The 19714-nt window shown below is 45.7% G+C and overlaps 1 protein-coding gene across 3 annotated transcripts in view; it reads left to right on the forward strand.

Moving 5' to 3' along the window:
• Positions 1-19714, forward strand: part of KCND3 (potassium voltage-gated channel subfamily D member 3) — a 229721-nt gene that overhangs the window by 197616 nt on the left and 12391 nt on the right. For all 3 annotated transcript variants that reach the window (XM_082380122.1, XM_082380124.1, XM_082380123.1), the window contains exon 3: positions 14362-14524. In XM_082380122.1, coding sequence (XP_082236248.1) covers positions 14362-14524 — 163 coding nt within the window. The remainder of the gene's footprint in view (positions 1-14361; positions 14525-19714) is intronic.

A 19714-nucleotide genomic window follows, 5' to 3' on the forward strand; every position in this document is an offset into this window, starting at 1 on the left:
TGGCAGCATGTAAGATGCAGAAGGATGCTTCTGGGTTTTCCATAGCTCAGAGGAAAATGAAATTGGCCTCAGGCCCTGGAGCAGGATTTCAAGTGCCTGAGATGAGCTTAGAGGTAATAGTTAAGTGTCTTGGGGACCCAGGAATTTAGTCCTGGTACAGGCTCAAGGGGAAACCTGCCTAAAGAATGATGACTGAATTTAGTCCACCACCCCTAAAAGTACCTTTGAACAGCCCACCATGTGTCCACTATGGCAGAAGTGCTGCAGTAACACAGAAGTAAAACCCTATCTTCAAGATGGTGATGTTAGGTTTGTGAGGCACCTACTATGTGCCCAGCACTGTGCCAGGCCTGCTGTCATGGAGTTTCCCATCTCATGAGTAGAAAGATGTGCAGTTCAGATAAGGCTTAATGGGAGAGAGAGAATGTCTTCTGGCCCTTAGAGGGTGGGGATGGGTGAGGAGGGGAAGGGAGAACACACAAGATGAGGGAGGGTGGCACTAGACAGTACAGGGTGGGGGGGCGGAGGGCCAGAGAAGACTTGGGAAGGACAGTTGGAATAGACTGGATTTACCCGATGGGCCGTGGAGGGCAGAGCGCTGATGATGAGTAGGGATGCCTCGTGGCCGCATACAGGGTCAAGCGGCCAAATCACTCAGCACCTCAATCTGTCCTGGCCTGGGGCTAAGATTCCTCTCAGCACTGAGGTCCTTGCCTCTTACCCACTCTTTCCCCTGCCACCATGCCAGCCGGAGCTACAGGGGAAAGAATCAGAGGTGTGCTGGCAGAGACAAGACTGGACCTTCAGAGAAGGTCTGCACAGCCATAAACACTCTGTGCACAGGAATTTGTCTGCTTTGCCGCGAACCCACCCCAGCTTCTGCATCCTAGTGCTGCATCACCTCCGTGGACTTTGACCTCAATGCTCATGCCCTTTGGGAGTGCCATCTGGCGTCCGACCTGGCCGCACCCCCACCTCTGCTGTGCACTTTGTGGCCCTTCCCCCTTCCTCCCAAGGTCAGACCGACTTTCTGCCATAAAGGCCCACCCTGGTGCCAACCAAAGCTTATTGTGGTAGGGGTCCCCTTTGTAGGGGAGACATCTCACCCCTCCTGAGAAACGCTTGCCAGCCCAGGGTGGCAGAAGGCCGAGAAGCCGCCCCGGGGAGAAGGGCTGTTTGATGGCCATGTGGAGAAGGAGAATCAGATGGTGCAGGCATGCGGGACAGGGTCTCTGAGAGAGCACCGTGGTTTGACGAGATGCATGTGCTACTCTTTCTTGTCAACCTCTGCTCCCAAGGGTGCAGAGGGGGTAAACCAGGGACAAGTCTCTGGAGCGCTGAGACTGCGGAGAATGGATGAGCAAGGCCTAATTTCCAGAAGAGCGTACCCGTCAAGATTGGGGCTAGTACTTTGTGCCAAGGTGACTCCCGGCCCACGGGTGCCCTGAGTCAGGGCACGGGCTCCCCTCCAGGTCTGACGAGGCTCGTCCCCAGAGCTGGGTCCAGTCAGGGCAGGGTGGTGCCTCGACTTCTTCCTTCCAAAGGATAAATGTCCTTGCAGAACACGCTCGGAGCAAGCCCACTCAGAGAGCAGGGAACCACTGACTGGGTATTTAGGAAATGCCACCAGAAATAACCAAATTCCGATTTTCATTTGAATATTTTCCCATTGACAGGAGACCAGTAGTGAACGTGATTACATCTCCTTCCCTGGTTTTTATACGAAGGTGGCTGGCACCATTTCTGTCTAGTTATAGCATTGGTTTGCTGTCTGCTTATCCTCTGTATTTTCATCCGTGTTAGTGTCTCTTTCCCGGGAGCCGTGTGAGCTAAAGGGATGGTGTCTTTACAGGAATCAAGCTTCACTCAGCACCGTGATGTGACTACAGCGATCACTTCTTTGGTGACGTGGCTGCTTCAGGCCGCTCCTTGGTCCTTTCTGTCCTCCTACTGGTCATGATAGGAATAGACTCAGCTAGGAGGACTATTTGGACCAAGTGACAACATGGGGGTGCTTAAGGATTAGGTAGAGGAGACGAGGTCTACTCCAGAAGCTGGACTCATTAGGGATAACCAGTCAGTTTAAGGCACTATGTTCAGTCATAGTTAATTTTAGCATTTCACTTTTTCAGTTCTAGAAGCTCCATTTGATTCTTTTTCATATCTGCCTGGTGGTTCCTGATACTGGTCTATTGTAGTTCATCTTTGTGATTCCATCCTTTATTTTGAAAAAAAAAATTATTTCCATATGTAACTCTCCTGCATCTAACAATTCCAGTATCTGAAGTTCTTTGGTTGGGGCGGGGGAGGGGTCTAAATCTACTGTTTGTTTTTTTTCTGTTACTCTCACTCATGGTTGCTTGCTTCCTTGTGATTTTTTTAAGCAAACTCACATTTACATGATTTTAATCTGTAGGAATCCTGAAGGCCCCAGTTAAAGGTGTTTTCCTCAGGACAGTATTTAAATCGGGTTTGCCCATAAGCTAGGTAGTACTACCATCTTGGGAGCACTTCAGCCCATGTGCTGGGCCTGGCTTAAGTGGAAAACTCGGAGAAAGTTCCTTTTTGCCATTGGGCCAAAGTTCAGTTTCCCAGTGATGGGTCGCAGGTCACCGGGCTGTCGTCGGTACATGCCCTCAGAGCAACAGTGTTCCTCCCTCTGCTTACTGCACCCTCCTGCCAGCTGTGATGTTCCCTTGTGGTTTGTTCCTTTTTATTAGGGGTAAATTACATTTCCGCTACTTCGAGTGAACTCAACAATGCCTCAAAAAGTGTATTCTATTCAGGATTTAGATGTTTTGCAGCCGAAGGGCTCCCTGATGGTCTGATCCGCTAGGGTCAGCAGTTCCACTGCTAATTTGTTCATAGTTCATCCACTCATTCAGCAAATACCCTGAGTGCCTACCATGTGCCAGGCACGGTTCCGGGTACGGAGGGTACAGCCTCCGCCCTCCTGGAGCCTGCAGTCTGATCCCAGGAGTCAGTCCTGGAGGCCCCTACTGTCCATGGAACACATAACAGAGTTGCTGCTTTTTCTCTTATTCACTCTGAGTGTTGAGTCCCAATTGTGCACATTGCAACATGCCAGGCCCCGGGGATGCAGACACAGAGAGCCCTGTGCTCAGATTGCACTTTTGCCAATGGCAAAAACAGCCATTTCGAGAGGTATAGCAAGGCATAAAGGAGTAAGGGGTCTGATGGAGATGGAAAGACACAGGAATGAGTGAAACTCGAGAGCCTGAGGGAGGTGACATTTGAACAGCATCTGGAAAGATGGGTAGCTGTTGCCTGGGAAAGAGAAAGAGTTCCCAGGAGAGAGAAGGGCCTGGCTAAAGGTCTGAAGTCAAGGAGGAGCCTGATGCCTCCGGGAGCAGAGATAAGTTCAGTGTGCAGAGTGTAGACAGCAGGAGCAAGGGAGGGTGGGAGCTTGGCTGAGATGTACACAGGGTCTGCCCCATCCTCCAAGCCTGAGTGCCCCCCGGGGTCCCTCCCTTCCCTCCACCCTCACACTGAGTCAGTTACCAAGTCCCCCAGGTTCTGCTTCCTAAATGAGCCATGTCTATCTCCTCTGTCCCATCCCCACTGCCATTGCCTTGGTTCTGGCATTATTATTTCCTGCCTGGACTGGTGCAGTAGCCTCTTAACTGGCTTCCCTTCATCCCCATCCAACCCATCCTCCACTCTGCTTCAGAGTGCTCTTTCAAAGATGAATATTTAATCCTCTTACTTTAGGAGAAAGTTCAGATTCCTCAGATTAACCCAGGAGAAAGTTCATGTGACCACCTCTCCAGCCTAATCTCCTCATCTTCCTCCAGCCAGTAATTCCTTAGAGTTCCAGTAATTCCTTATAGTAGGCAAGCCCTACTGTTTTACGGTTCAGGAAACTGCCCTGTGCCACTGCCTCTGGGAGGTCCTCTGACCACCCTCCAGCTTGATCTAGAGGTCCCTCCTTAGTGCTCACACAGGACCCTGTATACAACCTTCCTGTAGTGTAAGGACACTGAACCATCATCATGATTTGCTTGTCTGTCTTCCTCATGAGATCATAAGCTCCTTAAGGGCAAGGGACATGTCTATCTGGCTTTGTATCCCCAGCACCTAGCAGAGTGACAGACACAAGGCAGACATCCAGCAGGGGTCTGATGAATCAATCAATCCAGAGGGATGGGATAGAAGCTGTGGGCCCATGCAGGTTGGTGTGTGTGGAGTACACACGATGGGCAGGGCATTCCTCCAGTGATCAGGCCAGCTCTCAACTGATTTATGACCTTGGGCTCTCAGTTTCCTCATAGGTGCAGTGACTGGTCTGAGTCTGGTTGCTGCCACCATTTTCTGGCTCTGACATTCTGTGCGTCTGAAGATCTGCGACCTCCGGAGAGAGGCTGGTTGAGAGCAGTGGTCCTCAAAGTGTGGTCCCAGGTCACCAGCATCAGTGTCACTTAGGAACTTGGTTAGAATGCAGATTCTCAGGTCTTCTCCAGACCTCCACAATCAGAAGTCTGAGGCTGGGGCCTAGCACTCTATGTTTTAACAAGCCTTTGACACAATTCCGATGCACACTAAAGTTTGAGAAGGCTGGATTAGAAGAACAGCTTTGTCACCCAGCACAATTGCTACTGAGGTGGCAAAATAAGGAGGTTATCGCCACAGACTCCCAGTGGCCAAGAGCCTGCAGCTGTGACCGGCTGCGCCCCTGAGGGCAGGCCAGCCACAGCAAAGTCCTGGAGAGGTCACACATGCCCCTTGCCCAGGATTCTCTGCTGGCAGAACCCAGAACTCCTCCCTTAGCACCTGAGAGCTTCCCAGCAGGGTGTCTGGGCTCACACCACTTTGAAAGTGTCTCCATTTTCCTGAAGCTGTTTTCTCCTGTGGACTAGCCAAGCCCTCTGGCTCGTCTCTCTCCTCCTGCAGGAGGGCATGGAAAGACGGTGCCTTGCAGTCAGACAAGCCCAATTTGGAACACTGGCTTGGACTGGCTCATGATCTTAGAGGAATTTTTGTTTTTAATTTTTATTTATTTATTTATTTTATTTATGGCTGTGTTGGGTCTTCGTTTCTGTGCGAGGGCTTTCTCCAGTAGCGGCAAGCGGGGACCACTCTTCATCGCGGTGCGCGGGCCTCTCACTATCGCGGCCTCTCTTGTTGGGGAGCACAGGCTCCAGACGCGCAGGCTCAGTAGTTGTGGCTCACGGGCCTAGTTGCTCCGTGGCATGTGGGATCTTCCCAGACCAGGGCTCGAACCCGCGTCCGCTGCATTGGCAGGCAGATTCTCAACGACTGCGCCACCAGGGAAGCCCATGGCTGATGATCTTGAGCATGTTAACTTCTCTGAACTTCGGTTTCCTCATCTCAAAAAGGGGGCTAATTATACCTCATAAGGCTGTTATGAAGATTGAATGGCACATATTGATGCTAAGTAAAAATAAACTATTACTGAACTGTCACTGTGATTGTTAATAAGTTCCCCTGCTCTGAGCCTCAGCTCTCCTCTCTGGGTCCACCCCCCAAGGTCTTCAGAGGAACCTCAAGGTTCCAAAATGCCAACCCATCCTTTTGGCTCCTGGCTTGCTGCTGGGGCTCACTTTGCAGGTGAGCCCAGGAGAGTGCCTGGCTGTAGGGTGGTGATCAGAGGTGTGGTGGTTTTATTTCGGGAGAGGAAGGATGTGTTGTAGGAAGGAGGAGTAATACGGAGCTTTCATTTCATTTCCCAAGTCCCCCTCCTCCAGAATCAGCAGCGCAGGGGTATGGTTAGGCGGCTGCCCTAGATCCAGACACCTCTGAAGTACCCCCTTGCTCTTTAACCAGACTGCTGCCCACCATGTTGGCTCCTCAGGGACCCTGGCTTTGGGCCGTCGTAACTAGGAGTGTGTGTAGGGACTTTGAAATCTGAGAGGCTTGATCCATGTCCCGGTTCTGCAGCTGGCTGGCCAAGTTACTTAATTACTCTGTGCCTCAGTTTCCTACCTGTAAAATGAAGGTAATCATCGCATCTATTGCTTAGGGTTGCTGGGAGGAACAAAGGAGATCATGTATTTGCAGTACCTGACATGATTTAAGAGCTCAAAAAACAAAAAAGATTATAGCAGTGCCGCTCTGTAGGAGGGGATTTGGACGTGAAAAGGGGCCGACCAGATGTTCCTCACGGGGTGAACTTATCAGCCAGGCTGGTGGCTTTTGTGTCCTCCGGGGTGGTCTCCCATTGTCCTTTGCCCCCGGACAAGAAGGCAGCCACAGGGGTCTGAGAACCTGGAACCGCTGTGGTGCCTAGGCTGCCCTAACTCCCCTCCTCACCCTGACCCCAGCCACGAGGACAGCTCTCATCCTCATCTGCATCTCCAGCACCGGAGGGTCTAGGAGCAAAGGCAGAAGCCAAGTTCAGGGGCATCTCAGTGCAGAAGGTGGGTGTAGAAGTGGGTGTAGCAGTGAGGCGGAGACCCCCTCCCTGCAGAAACTCATCAAGGACGTGCCTCCGTGCCAGAGCTCCCAGCAGCTGGACCCCGAATGGGCGGTGGCCGGGCCTCCAGTAAAGAATGCACTCCCCACCAGCTGGGCAGCCTTACCCCTACCTGAGAGGAAGACAGAATCAGACGGGGGGGAGCTTGGCTTGCGCTTATCTCTCAGCCCCTGGAGGAGGGAATGAAGGTAACAATTAATTGTACAAGGCCGGTGGTTTGTGCAGCTTAAGTTCAGATAAAAAGTTTAATTATCCCTAAGCCCTAATACAAATTAATTAGCCTTCCATATTAGGGGGGTGAGCTTCCCTGCTCTTGCCGCAGCCCAGACATCACTGCGGGTTACCGAGGATGTGCTGGGAGAGAAGCAGGGAGCCCCTGAGCCCCACCCAGTCAGCAGCAGACAGCTGGCTCCACGCTGGCCCCAGCTAAGGGCTGCGTGTGAGCCCTAGGTCTGGGCTGAGCACCCCACAGCTCCCGTATGCGTGGCATGTCACCTCCAGGAGAGGCTTTCTTGTCCCTTACGCTTCTCCACCCTCAGAGCCAGGATGGGAGGTGGGGGAGGGGAGTCCTTATTTGCCTGAAACGAGGAAGACAGAAAGGAAATAAGGCTATGGCTTAAAAAAATGTTTTTTCTAGGCCACGACATTTTCTGTTTTTTCTTTCCTCACCCCTTTCCTTCCTCAAAATTCCATGGAGAAAATAGGCCACAGAGGCCACGAGGACTTAGAAAATCACTGTCAGCTCCAGCACCTCAGTGTTCCTGCCCAGGTGGGCCCAGGAGGGGCCGTGGGACAAAGGGCACTGCCCATCACAGTCATTACGACCTTAACAGCTGCTGTCTAATGAGCGTTTACCGTGTAACGGGAATTTAGTCTTTGCAAAAACATTACGAAAAGGTATGTTTTCTTCATTAACTCACACATTCGACCAACATTTATTGAAGTGATTTGAGCAAGGGAATGACGTGCTTGGATTTGCACTCTAAGACTATGGTTCTTTGTGAATTAAAGGGAAACAAAAGTGCAAGTGACGTGTCTGGTTAAGGGGCTTTTGCAGAAGTCCAGTCAAGAAACGATGGTGGTCTGGGCCTAGGATTTATTTAATAAACATTTATAATAAGTTTTTAATATGTGCCAGAATTGAGCCTTTCACAAATGGTAACTCATCTGATCCCTCACAACAACTCTGTGATGTAGGTACTATTATTTTATCAGTCCCAGGAAACTGAGGACAAAGAAGTAACTTGCACAAGAGTCACCCCGCTAACAAGTGGTAGAACCAGGACTTGCCCCAGATAGTCTGCTGCCCAGAATCCGCACTCTTAACCGCTATGCTGTACTGCTACCACAGAGTGGGCAGAGATGCTGAGAAGGGGGTGAGCGCCAGCTGACTCCTCTGAGCCCTCTCCCATGGCCACCCTTCCCCATGACCACCCTCTCCCCTGGAGAAGCAGGATGTGAGGGACAGAGCAGGACAATGGAAACAGACTGACCTGGGTTTTAACCCATTCAGTTCTGCCTCTTACTACTTGAGGACCTTGAACAAGTCACTGTCCTCTCAGGACCGGGTCCTCAGCCCCACTTGACGGGCTTTTGTGAGACCCAGTGATGCCAAAGTTCCTAGCACAGTCTCCAGTACATTGTTGCCTTTCATCTTTCCATTCTCCATCCCCTCTTCTTAGGCCAAACGATCCTGTCCCTTTGATCGTTTCCCCTATGAGAGGATTTCCAGACAATTCACCCTCCCTTCTCTGGACATGACCCAGTTAATTATATCCTATACAATATGTAGTGCCCAGAACTCCACACAGCAGCCTAGAAGTGGTCTGCACCAAGGAGCACAGTCTGAATACCCACTCCCTTTTTCTGGACAATGTACTCCTAGCAGTCCAGCCTAAGGCGACATGAGGTCTTTAGCAGCTCCGTTACACTGGTGGCTATGTTAAACTTAATTCCCCCCAGTGATTTTTAACTTGAATAGCTTTTAAGCTGGTCTCTCTCATCAGCTATACAAGTCATTGATCATTTGAATCAAAATGCTGGTGTTGTCATTTATCTTTGTTAAAATTAATCTGGTTGATTTCACCCACGATTACAACCTGTTAAAAATCCTTTTGACTTCAAAAGACGTCAATTCATAGTAGTGCTGTGATTTAGAAATTTGAAGAGCTTGATTAGAAATAATCAGTCATAGCCTCATCATAACCAGCATCATCACCATCATCACCATCATTATCATCATTGTCATTGTTATAGGAACCAAATGGAAGAAGGTTAAACAAAAGCAATAATTTGTTAGTATGCAGAGTCAAAAGAAGGCTTGCACAACCAAGCCACAGGAAAGCCAAAAGTAAAGCTGGTCATCAGTAAGAATTAGGACAGGAACTCGAACCTCCATCAGATTTCCCTTTTCACCTCTCATCTCTTTCTACTGTCAGCCTGCTCCCTTTCTAACTACAATCTGGCTTTTCCCCATGGCAGAAAGCATGGCTGCCAACAGCTCCAGAGCTTTGTTAGTTGCAGTTTCCACTTCTGTGAAAGAGATTGGGACTTCCCTGGTGGCGCAGTGGTTAAGAATCCACCTGCCATTTCAGGCAATGTGGGTTCGAGCCCTGGTCCAGGAAGATCTCACATGCCATGGAGCAACTAAGCCCGTGCACCACAACTTCTGAGCCTGCACTCTAGAGCCCGTGAGCAACAACTACTGAGCTCACATGCCACAAATACTGAAGCCTGCACACCTAGAGCCCGTGCTCTGCAACAAGAGAAGCTACTGCAATGAGAAGCCTGCGCACTGCAACGAAGAGTAGCCCCCGCTCTCCACAACTAGGGAAAGCCCGCGCCCAGCAATGAAGACCCAATGCAGCCAAAAAATAAATTAAATAAATAAATTAATTTTAAAAAAGAAAGAAAGAAAGAAAGAAAGAGATTGATCTGATCTCAAGGGTAAAAATCCAGGGGAGGAGAAAAAAATTGACCGACATCATTAGCCAACAGTGCAAATGCAAATCAAACCCACAGTGAGAAATTCAAAATAGAGTTGCCATATGATCCTGCAATTCCACTCCTGGGCATATATCTGGAGAAAACTCTAATTCAAAAAGATACATGCACCCCAGTCACTATTCACAATAGCCAAGACATGGAAGCAACCTAAATGTCCATTAACAGATGAATGGGTAAAGAAGATGTGGTATATATATACAATGGAATATTACTCAGCCATAAAAATGAATGAAATAATGCCGTTTGCAGCAACACTGATGGACCTAGAAATTATCATATTAAGTGAAGTAAGACAGACAAAGACAAGTATCATATGATGTCACTTATATGTAGAATCTAAAAAAAATGATACAAAAGAACTTATTAACAAAACAGAAATAGGCTCACAGACATAGAAAACAAATTTATGATTACCAAAGGGGATAGTGGAGGTGGGAGGGAGAGAGACAATTTAGGGATTTGGGATTAGATCCACGCTACTATATATAAAATAGATAAACAACAAGGACCTAATATATAGCACAGGGAACTATATTCAATGTCTTGTAATAACCTTTAAGGGAAAAGAATCTGAAAAAGAATATACATATTATATATAATATATATTATATATATAACTGAATCACTTTGCTGTACACCTGAAATTAACACAACATTCTAAATTAACTATACTTCAATTTTTAAACACGTGTGAAAAAAAAACAACACAATGACATACCATGTCACACCCACTAGGACAGCTAGGATCAAAAGACAAATGGTAACAAGTGTTGGTGAAGATATGGAGAAATTGGAACCCTAATTTATAGCTAGTGGGATTGTAAAGTGACACAGCCACTTTAGAAAACAGTTCACCAGTTCCTCAAACTCGTAAACATAAGAGTTACCACATGAGTCCCAGAGAAATGAAAACATATATCCCCACCAAAACTTGTACACAAATTTTCATAGCAGAGTTTACTCATAATAGCCAAAAAGTAGAAACAATCCAAATGTCTCTCAACTGATGAATGAGTAAACAAAATGTGGTCTATCCATACGATGAGATATTAGTCAGCCATAAGAAAGGAATGAAGTACTGATACATGCTACAACATGGGCGAACCTTGAACCCTTAGCACATTATGCTAAGTGAAGGAAGTCAGGCATAAGAGGCCACATACTGTATGATTCCATTTATATTAAATGTCCAAAAGAAGGAAATCCATAGAGACAGAAAGTAGATTAGTGGTTGCCTAGGGCTGAAGGGTGAGGTGTACAATGGTCACTGACTGCTGACGGGTGCTAGGTTTCTACTGGGGGTGATGACAACACTCTAAAATTAGACTCTGGTGATGGTAACACAACTTTGTAAATAAACTAAAAACATTGAATTGTACGATTTAAGTGGATGAATTTTATGGTATTTAAATTGTATCTCCATAAAGCTGTTTAAAAATGAATCCAGGAAAGAACTCATTGACCCAGCTTGAGTCAGATGCCTGTTCTGAATTTACTGCCTGTGACCAGTGGGAGCAGGGGCATCGGGGAAGGCTTGTAAGAATATGGCAGCTCCTCTGAGACCCAGCTCCTCTGGACAGAGTTTATGTCATAATGGGGAGGGGAGGGGTTCAGTTCCTAGGAGGGGGTAAGTTATTAGCAGACAAAACAGTCGATGCCTACCACACTGGCTATTTTTATAGAGAATTTACATTTACCCAGATACAGCATCAAGTGGTGCTTCTGAATTATCTCATTAATTATCACAACAACCTTGTAAGTTAGGTTTGTAAAACCCATTTATATTGGTAGAGGCTCAGGTTACATAACTTCCCTAAGGACACTTAACTATTTAGTAAGTAGCAGGCTCGGGTTCAACCCAGATCTGATTCCTCTCTCAATCATTAGGCCACACTGCCTCCTTCTGGCCTTACATGAGTTGTTAAAAAAATTCTGGAATGCACCACTGGAGACCTAACTTTAGATCCCTTCTTTATTTCGTTTGCTCATTTACTCTTTCATTGAAGGAGACCCTTGTAACATGAAAACCAGGAACTTCCTTTGCTGTCCTGGGACCATTGTTGTTTATCTTTGAGAAGGGCCGGAAGACTCGAGATGGCTGTTGAGCCCCTGCCAGCCACATTGCTGTCCCCTCCACATTCCTCCAGCTTGTCCAGGGTACAGAGAACGGGGGCAAGAACACACCTTGCTGCAACGATGATGCAGTAGGTCTGTAGCGGTCTCCTGATCCTCCAGCCAGCTAACCTTCTCAAAACAGGAAATAAGGGTCATCTGGCAAGATGTGTGTTTAGTGAACCAGTGCAGCTTATTTTCCAAGTGTTCACACGCTGTCTGCTTAATAATCCACTCTCAAATTCTGCCCGCAACTGGATGGCAGAATTGATGGAGGCCAAGCCTGCTGGTCTGTGGTTCCTCAGACCTCCTTTCCTTTTCTTTAAATATATTGATACAGTAGTTTTCCATCTCTAGTCTCCTGGTATCTCTCTGCTGCATCATGATTTCTCAGCCATCATGGGAAGTGGTTCTATAACGCCATCTGCACATTCCTCCTGTCTCCTGGGGTAGGATCCAGGTGGGCCTGTGATGGGAATCCACTGAAGACAGCTGACCACTCACCTGCTCTCCCCTCCCCTACCTTAAGCTCTGGATCTTTGTTTTTCCACATGTGTCCTGGCCTTCCCAAGATAAAGCATGTTCTTCTTGGTGGAGAAGGCAGAGAGCGCATGGGCGTTGCGTTGTTCAGCTTTCTCTCTGTCGTCTGTTTCCAACAGACCATCTGCCTAGCAGTAGGCACAGCTTTCCTTCCAGTGGATGAAACAACATTCCTGTTGTCCTTAGCATTTTTCACCACCTCAGTCACTGAAATGTAGCCTTCCTGACGCTATTCTTACATACTCCCGCCACGCTTTGTTTTCACCCATGGTCATGTACCCAATGTCCACCTTTCAATCATGTCATCTGAAAACCCCAGCTAACATGACTCACTTCCAGGGCAGCCCCCTTTTCTTCATCACTGGGATGATTTGAACTTGGAATAATCAGCTTCTCGGCAACAGAGACCATGGTTTTCAGACTGTCTAGGTAAAAGTAATAGTACTTATTGTTTGTAGAGCTGTATATGTCACAATAGGATTATGACCTAGGTTACTCTTATTATCTTCATTTTTGAGACAAAGAAACTGAGGCCTAAAGGTCACACAGTTATTTTAGGGTGGAGCTGGGTGAGTCTTGAACCCATATTGTCCAACTTCGGAAGCCAAATTCTATCAACCACTTCACTGGAAGCCACTCCTGAGTATCATGGCAGAGAAGGCAAACCTAGCATCAAAGTTCCCAGAAGGAGCTCTCACAGGCCTTACTGTCAGTGGCATGACTGAGACAGCTTGAGCCAGAACAAAGGGCCTGGACACAAGGAGAAGGAAGATGGTCCTCAAAACAGGAGCCAACTTCATAGGGTGTTGAGAGGCTTAAATGAGATCATTCATCCACTCGCCAAGTATGTATCAATCACGGCACATCCTCCACAAAGCCCTTAGTGTTAGGAGGTGAGGACTTCATAGCTCTGAAATGGCTCCCCCATCCCTTTCCACAGCCTCTCTGGACCCCAGGACACCTGGGCCCCTCAGGACAAGTGACTTGAAGCCTGACAATTTCAGTAGCAACAATTCCTGGTCACCCTAAGCCAGTTTCTGCTCCAGACACCCAGAGGGTGCAGAGATGGGGGAGATGGTGTTTCTGGCTTTGGCCAAAGGAGTCATCACAGCTCTTTTCTTAACTTGGCCTTTAAATTATGTCAATAAAGAAGAGGCTAAACACTTAACCGCTGTGGAGCATATCTTATTGATTGGAGGAGAGAGGCTCTGGCCTGCTTGCCTGGGGCTGGCAGGAGCCAGGGCAGGCTGGTCCCAGGGGGCAGCTGCCAAGGTGTGAGGTTTCTCTGAGCTCTGAGAGTAGCCGGCACTGTCCCAAAGTGGCTTCACGGCTTCAGGGGCTGCGATTTGGAGCTCATGGTCCCCTCTAAGACAGCGTGGCTAGTAGAAAAGAGATGAGAGCAAGAGGTGTGTGTTTTACTCCCAGGCGTAGCCAAACGTGGACAACCCACTTCATGTCTCTGAGCCTCAGTTCCTGCATCTGTACAATGGGGATCGGGGTTCCAAGCTCACAGGGTTCATGAAGCTTCTGTGAGGCAAATGTATAAAAGTGTTTTGGAAATTATAAATCTCCACATGAATAGAAGGTGGTTTATTATTCATCGTTTTTGTTATCAAAAATGAAATTGTGTTCTTCTTCTGCTTCAAAATCATCCATGGCTCTTCTTTGCACTTGGATGAAACCCACACTCCTCATCGTGGCCCGCTAGACCTCGCATGGTCTGGCCCCCCACCTGCCACCTCAGTTTCCTCTTGTAGAACCTGCCACCCGCCCTGTGCGCCAGCCCCGCTAGCCCTTTCACTGTTCCTAGAACAAGCCGAGCCCCTTCCTACCTCAGGGCCTCCGTCCTTTCTGTTCCCACTGCCTGGCACGCTCTTGCCCAAGGGTGTTGCCTGGCTGGATTCTTTACCTTCAGATCTTAGCTTAAATGTTACCTCCTCCGAGAGGCCTTTCCTGACCACACTCCCCCAACCCGGCACAGCATCCACCTCTGTTCTCTTCATAGAAATAGCCAGAAGTCACAATGTTTTTATATATTCACTTTATGGTCTTCCCCTGGTAGGATGTTGGCTCCGTGAACATATGGATCTTGTCTATTTTGTTCACTCCCGGGTCGTATCACAGTACCTGGCACACAGTAGGCACTCTAAACAATTGTTGAGTGAAGGAGTGAATGATTGGCAGGGAAGTCTGACTTGTTTCCCAAATGGCCCTTCTTCCTTACACCCATTTCTCTTTCTGTCTCTCAGATATGGAGATATGGTGCCCAAGACGATTGCAGGGAAGATCTTCGGCTCCATCTGTTCCCTGAGCGGTGTCCTTGTCATTGCCCTGCCGGTCCCTGTGATCGTTTCCAACTTCAGCAGGATTTACCACCAGAATCAGAGAGCTGATAAACGCAGGGCACAAAAGGTAAGCCTCAGACCCGGGAAGGGGGCAGGCAGCACCAGAGAGGGTGCTCTTGGCCTTGTGTCGCCGTCACAAGGAGCTCCTGGGAGAATCGCTGCGCAGATGGCCTCTGGCTTTGGAAGGTAAAGCAGCGCCAGGTGCCTTCCTACCTACCAGCATCCTGCATTCCAGCCCCAGACAGCTGCACAAGGCAGCAAACCCTCAATTATCCACAAGCTGATGTTCTCCCTTTCGGAAGATATTCTGTGCAGTTTCCTTGGGCCCTGGCTCCTCTTCCAAGATCTCAGCCATCAACTCTGGGTAGTGCCCGGACTCTTCCCTTTCCCAGCCAAGAGCTTACTGGGGAACATAATTGCTTTTCAGTACTCTGTAATAGCCTATACAAAACAAAGTGACAAAAATAAATTTGCTAAAAAAAAAATGAATACTCTGAAAGGAGAACATTCTGAGGCCATTGAGTTCAGGGACAAACGGCACAGCGGGCTGTAGTCACTTCATGGTATCGTAGGATAAGGCATGGAACTGCAGTTGACGGTCAGGAGATTAACCATGGGTCCTGGAAAAGTTTTCAGTGATGTCCAGTGAACACGGCTTAGGAAGGCAGGGCAGGGTGAGCGCCCTCTCACCACAGGATGACGAAAGATGTCTGAAGGCTTTGGTGCCAAGACAGAAGCCTCCTTTCATGACTGGCCGCCACCTTCCACCCAGAATACCTCACCCTCTCAGCCAAATATCATTTCTCTGCATTTTTAGGGCATCTGGCTGGTGAAGGTTCTTGGACCCAGGGGGCAGCTTTTCCTTTTTCTTCTTCTTTTTTTTTTTTTTAAGTATGCAGCTTTATTTTTTTCTTTAAATTTTTGAATTTTATTTTATTTATTTTTTTATACAGTAGGTTCTTATTAGTCATCAATGTTATACACATCAGTGTATACATGTCAATCCCAATCTCCCAATTCATCACACCACCACCATCCCCCCCCCAGCCGCTTTCCCCCCTTGGTGTCCATACGTTTGTTCTCTACATCTGTGTCTCAATTTCTGCCCTGCAAACTGGTTCATCTGTACCACTTTTCTAGGTTCCACATATATGCGTTAATATACGATATTTGTTTTTCTCTTTCTGACTTACTTCACTCTGTGTGACAGTCTCTAGATCCATCCACGTCTCAACAAATGACCCACTTTCATTCCTTTTTAAGGCTGAGTAATATTCCATTGTATATATGTACCACATCTTCTTTATCCATTCGTCTGTCGATGGGCATTTAGGTTGCTTCCATGACCTGGCTATTGTAAATAGTGCTGCAATGAACATTGGGGTGCACGTGTCTTTTTGAATTATGCTTTTCTCTGGGTATATGCCCAGTAGTGGGATTGCTGAGTCATATGGTAATTTTATTTTTAGTTTTTTGGTTTTTTTTTAAAAATACTTATTTATTTATTTTTGGGTCTCCGTTGCTGCGTGCGGGCTCTCTCTAGTTGCGCGAGAGGGGACTACTCTTCGTTGCCGAGTGCAGACCTCTCATTGAGGTGACCTCTCTTGCCGCGGAGCACGGGCTCCAGGCAGCAGGCTCAGTAGTTGTGGCATGCGGACTTCGCCGCTCCGCGGCATGTGGGATCTTTCTGGACCAGGGCTCGAACCCATGTCTCCTGCATTGGCAGGCGGATTCCCAACCACTGCACCACCAGGGAAGTCCCTATTTTTAGTTTTTTAAGGAACCTCCATACTGTTCTCCATAGTGGCTGTATCAATTTACATTCCCACCAACAGTGCAAGAGGTTCCCCTTTTCTCCACACCCTCTCCAGCATTTGTTGTTTGTAGATTTTCTGATGACGCCCATTCTAACTGGTGTGAGGTGGTACCTCATTGTAGTTTTGATTTGCATTTCTCTAATAATTAGTGATGTTGAGCAGCTTTTCATGTGTTTCTTGGCCATCTGTATGTCTTCTTTGGAGAAATGTCTATTTAGGTCTTCTGCCCATTTTTGGATTGGGTTGTTTATTTTTTTAATATTGAGCTGCATGAGCTGTATATATTTTGGAGATTAATCTTTTGTCCGTTGATTCATTTGCAAATATTTTCTCCCATTCTGAGGGTTGTCTTTTTGTCTTGTTTATGGTTTCCTTTGCTGTGCAAAAGCTTTTAAGTTTCATCAGGTCCCATTTGTTTATTTTTGTTTTTATTTCCATTAATCTAAGAGGTGGATCAAAACAGATCTTGCTGTGATTTATGTCAAAGAGTGTTCTTCCTATGTTTTCCTCTAAGAGTTTTATAGTGTCCGGTCTTACATTTAGGTCTCTAATCCATTTTGAGTTTATTTTTGTGTATGGTGTTAGGGAGTGTTCTAATTTCATTCTTTTACATGTAGCTGTCCAGTTTTCCCAGCACCACCTATTGAAGAGACTGTCTTTTCTCCATTGTATATCCTTGCCTCCTTTGTCATAGATTAGTTGACCATAGGTGCGTGGGTTTATCTCTGGGCTTTCTATCTTGTTCCGTTCATCTATGTTTCTGTTTTTGTGCCAGTACCATATTGTCTTGATTACTGTAGCTTTGTACTATAGTCTGAAGTCAGGGAGTCTGATTCCTCCAGCTCCGTTTTTTTCCCTCAAGACTGCTTTGGCTATTCAGGGTCTTTTGTGTCTCCATACAAATTTTAAGATTTTTTGTTCTAGTTCCATAAAAAATGCCATTGGTAATTTGATAGGGATTGCATTGAATCTGTAGATTGCTTTGGGTAATATAGTCATTTTCACAATATTGATTCTTCCAATCCAAGAACATGGTGTATCTCTCCATCTGTTGGTATCATCTTTAATTTCTTTCATCAATGTCTTATAGTTTTCTGCATACAAGTCTTTTGTCTCCTTAGGTAGGTTTATTCCTAGGTATTTTATTCTTCTTGTTGCAATGGTAAATGGGAGTGTTTCCTTAATTTCTCTTTCAGATTTTTCAACATTAGTGTATAAGAATGCAAGAGACTTCTGTGCATTAATTTTGTAATCTGCAACTTTACCAAATTCATTGATTAGCTCTAGCAGTTTTCTGGTATCATCTTTAGGATTCTCTATGTATAGTATCATGTCATCTGCAAAGAATGACAGTTTTACTTCTTCTTTTCCAATTTGTATTCCTTTTATTTCTTTTTATTCTCTGATTGCCGTGGCTAGGACTTCCAAAACTATGTTGAATAATAGTGGTGAGAGTGGACATCCTTGTCTTGTTCCTGATCTTAGAGGAAATGCTTTCAGTTTTTCACCGTTTAGAATGATGTTTGCTGTGGGTTTGTCATATATGGCCTTTATTATGTTGAGGTAGGTTCCCTCTCTGCCCACTTTCTGGAGAGTTTTTATCATAAATGGGTGTTGAATTTTGTCAAAAGCTTTTTTGCATCCATTGAGATGATCATATGGTTTTTATTCTTCAGTTTGTTAATTTGGTGTATCACATTGGTTGATTTGCGTATATTGAAGAATCCTTGCATCCCTGGGATAAATCCCACTTGATCATGGTGTATGATCCTTCTAATGTGTTGTTGGATTATGTTTGCTAGTATTTTGTTGAGGATTTTTGCGTCTATATTCATCAGTGATATTGGTCTGTAATTTTTTTTTTTTTTTTGTAGTATCTTTGTCTGGTTTAGGTATCAGGGTGATGGTGGCCTCATAGAATGAGTTTGGGAGTGTTCCTTCCTCTGCAATTTTTTGGAAGAGTTTGAGAAGGATGGTTGTTAGCTCTTCTCTAAATGTTTGATAGAATTCACCTGTGAAGCCATCTGGTCCTGGAATTTTGTTTGTTGGAAGATGTTTAATCACAGTTTCAATTTCATTACTTGTGATTGGTCCTTTCATATTTTCTATTTCTTCCTGGTTCAGTCTTGGAAGGTTATAGCTTTCTAAGAATTTGTCCGTTTCTTCCAAGTTGTCCATTTTATTGGCATAGAGTTGCTTGTAGTAGTCTCTTAGGATGCTTTGTATTTCTGCGGTGTCTGTTGTAACTTCTCCGTTTCCATTTCTGATTTTATTGATTTGAGTCCTCTCCCTCTTTTTCTTGATGAGTCTGGCTAATGGCTTATCAATTTTGTTTATCTTCTCAAAGAACCAGCATTAGTTTTATTGATCTTTGCTATTGTTTTCTTTGTTTCTATTTCATTTATTTCTGCTCTGATCTTTATGATTTCTTTCCTTCTGCTAACTTTGGGTTCTGTTTGTTCTTCTTTCTCTAGTTCCTTCAGGTGTAAGGTTAGATTGTTTATTTGAGATTTTTCTTGTTTCTTGAGGTAGGCTTGTATTGCTATAAACTTCCCTCTTAGAACTGCTTTTGCTGCATCCTATAGGTTTTGTATCGTCATGTTTTCATTGTCATTTGTCTCTAGGTATTTTTTGATTTCTTCAGGGATCTCTTGGTTATTTAGTAACGTATTGTTTAGCCTCCATGTGTTTGTGTTTTTTACATTTTTTTCCGTGTAATTGATTTCTAATCTCATAGTGCTGTGGTCAGAAAAGATGCTTGATATGATTTCAATTTTCTTAAATTTACTGAGGCTTGATTTGTGACCCAAGATGTGATCTATCCTGGAGAATGTTCCGTGCACACTTGAGAAGAAAGTGTAATCTGCTGTTTTTGGATGGAATGTCCTATAAATATCAATTAAATCTATCTGGTCTATTGTGTCATTTAAAGTTTCTGTTTCCTTATTAATTTGCTGTCTGGATGATCTGTCCATTGGTGTAAGTGAGGTGTTAAAGTCCCCCACTCTTATTGTGTTACTGTCGATTTCCTCTTTTATACCTGTTAGCAGTTGCCTTATGTATTGAGGTGCTCCTATGTTGGGCGCATATATATTTATAATTGTTATAGATTCTTCTTGGATTGATCCCTTGATCATTATGTAGTGTCTTTCCTTGTCTCTTGTAACATTCTTTATTTTAAAGTCTATTTTATCTGATATGAGTATCGTTACTCCAGCTTTATTTTGATTTCCATTTGCATGGAACATCATTTTCCATCCCCTCACTTTCAGTCTGTATGTGTCCCTAGGTCTGAAGTGGGTCTGTTGTAGACAGCCTATATATGGGTCTTGTTTTTGTATCCATTCAGCAAGCCTGTGTCTTTTGGTTGGAGCATTTAATCCATTCACGTTTAAGGTAATTATCGATATGTATGTTCCTATGACCATTTTCTTAATTGT

Source organism: Balaenoptera borealis (assembly GCF_965194805.1).
Source record: "Balaenoptera borealis genome assembly, chromosome: 1".
Classification (NCBI taxonomy): domain Eukaryota; kingdom Metazoa; phylum Chordata; class Mammalia; order Artiodactyla; family Balaenopteridae; genus Balaenoptera; species Balaenoptera borealis.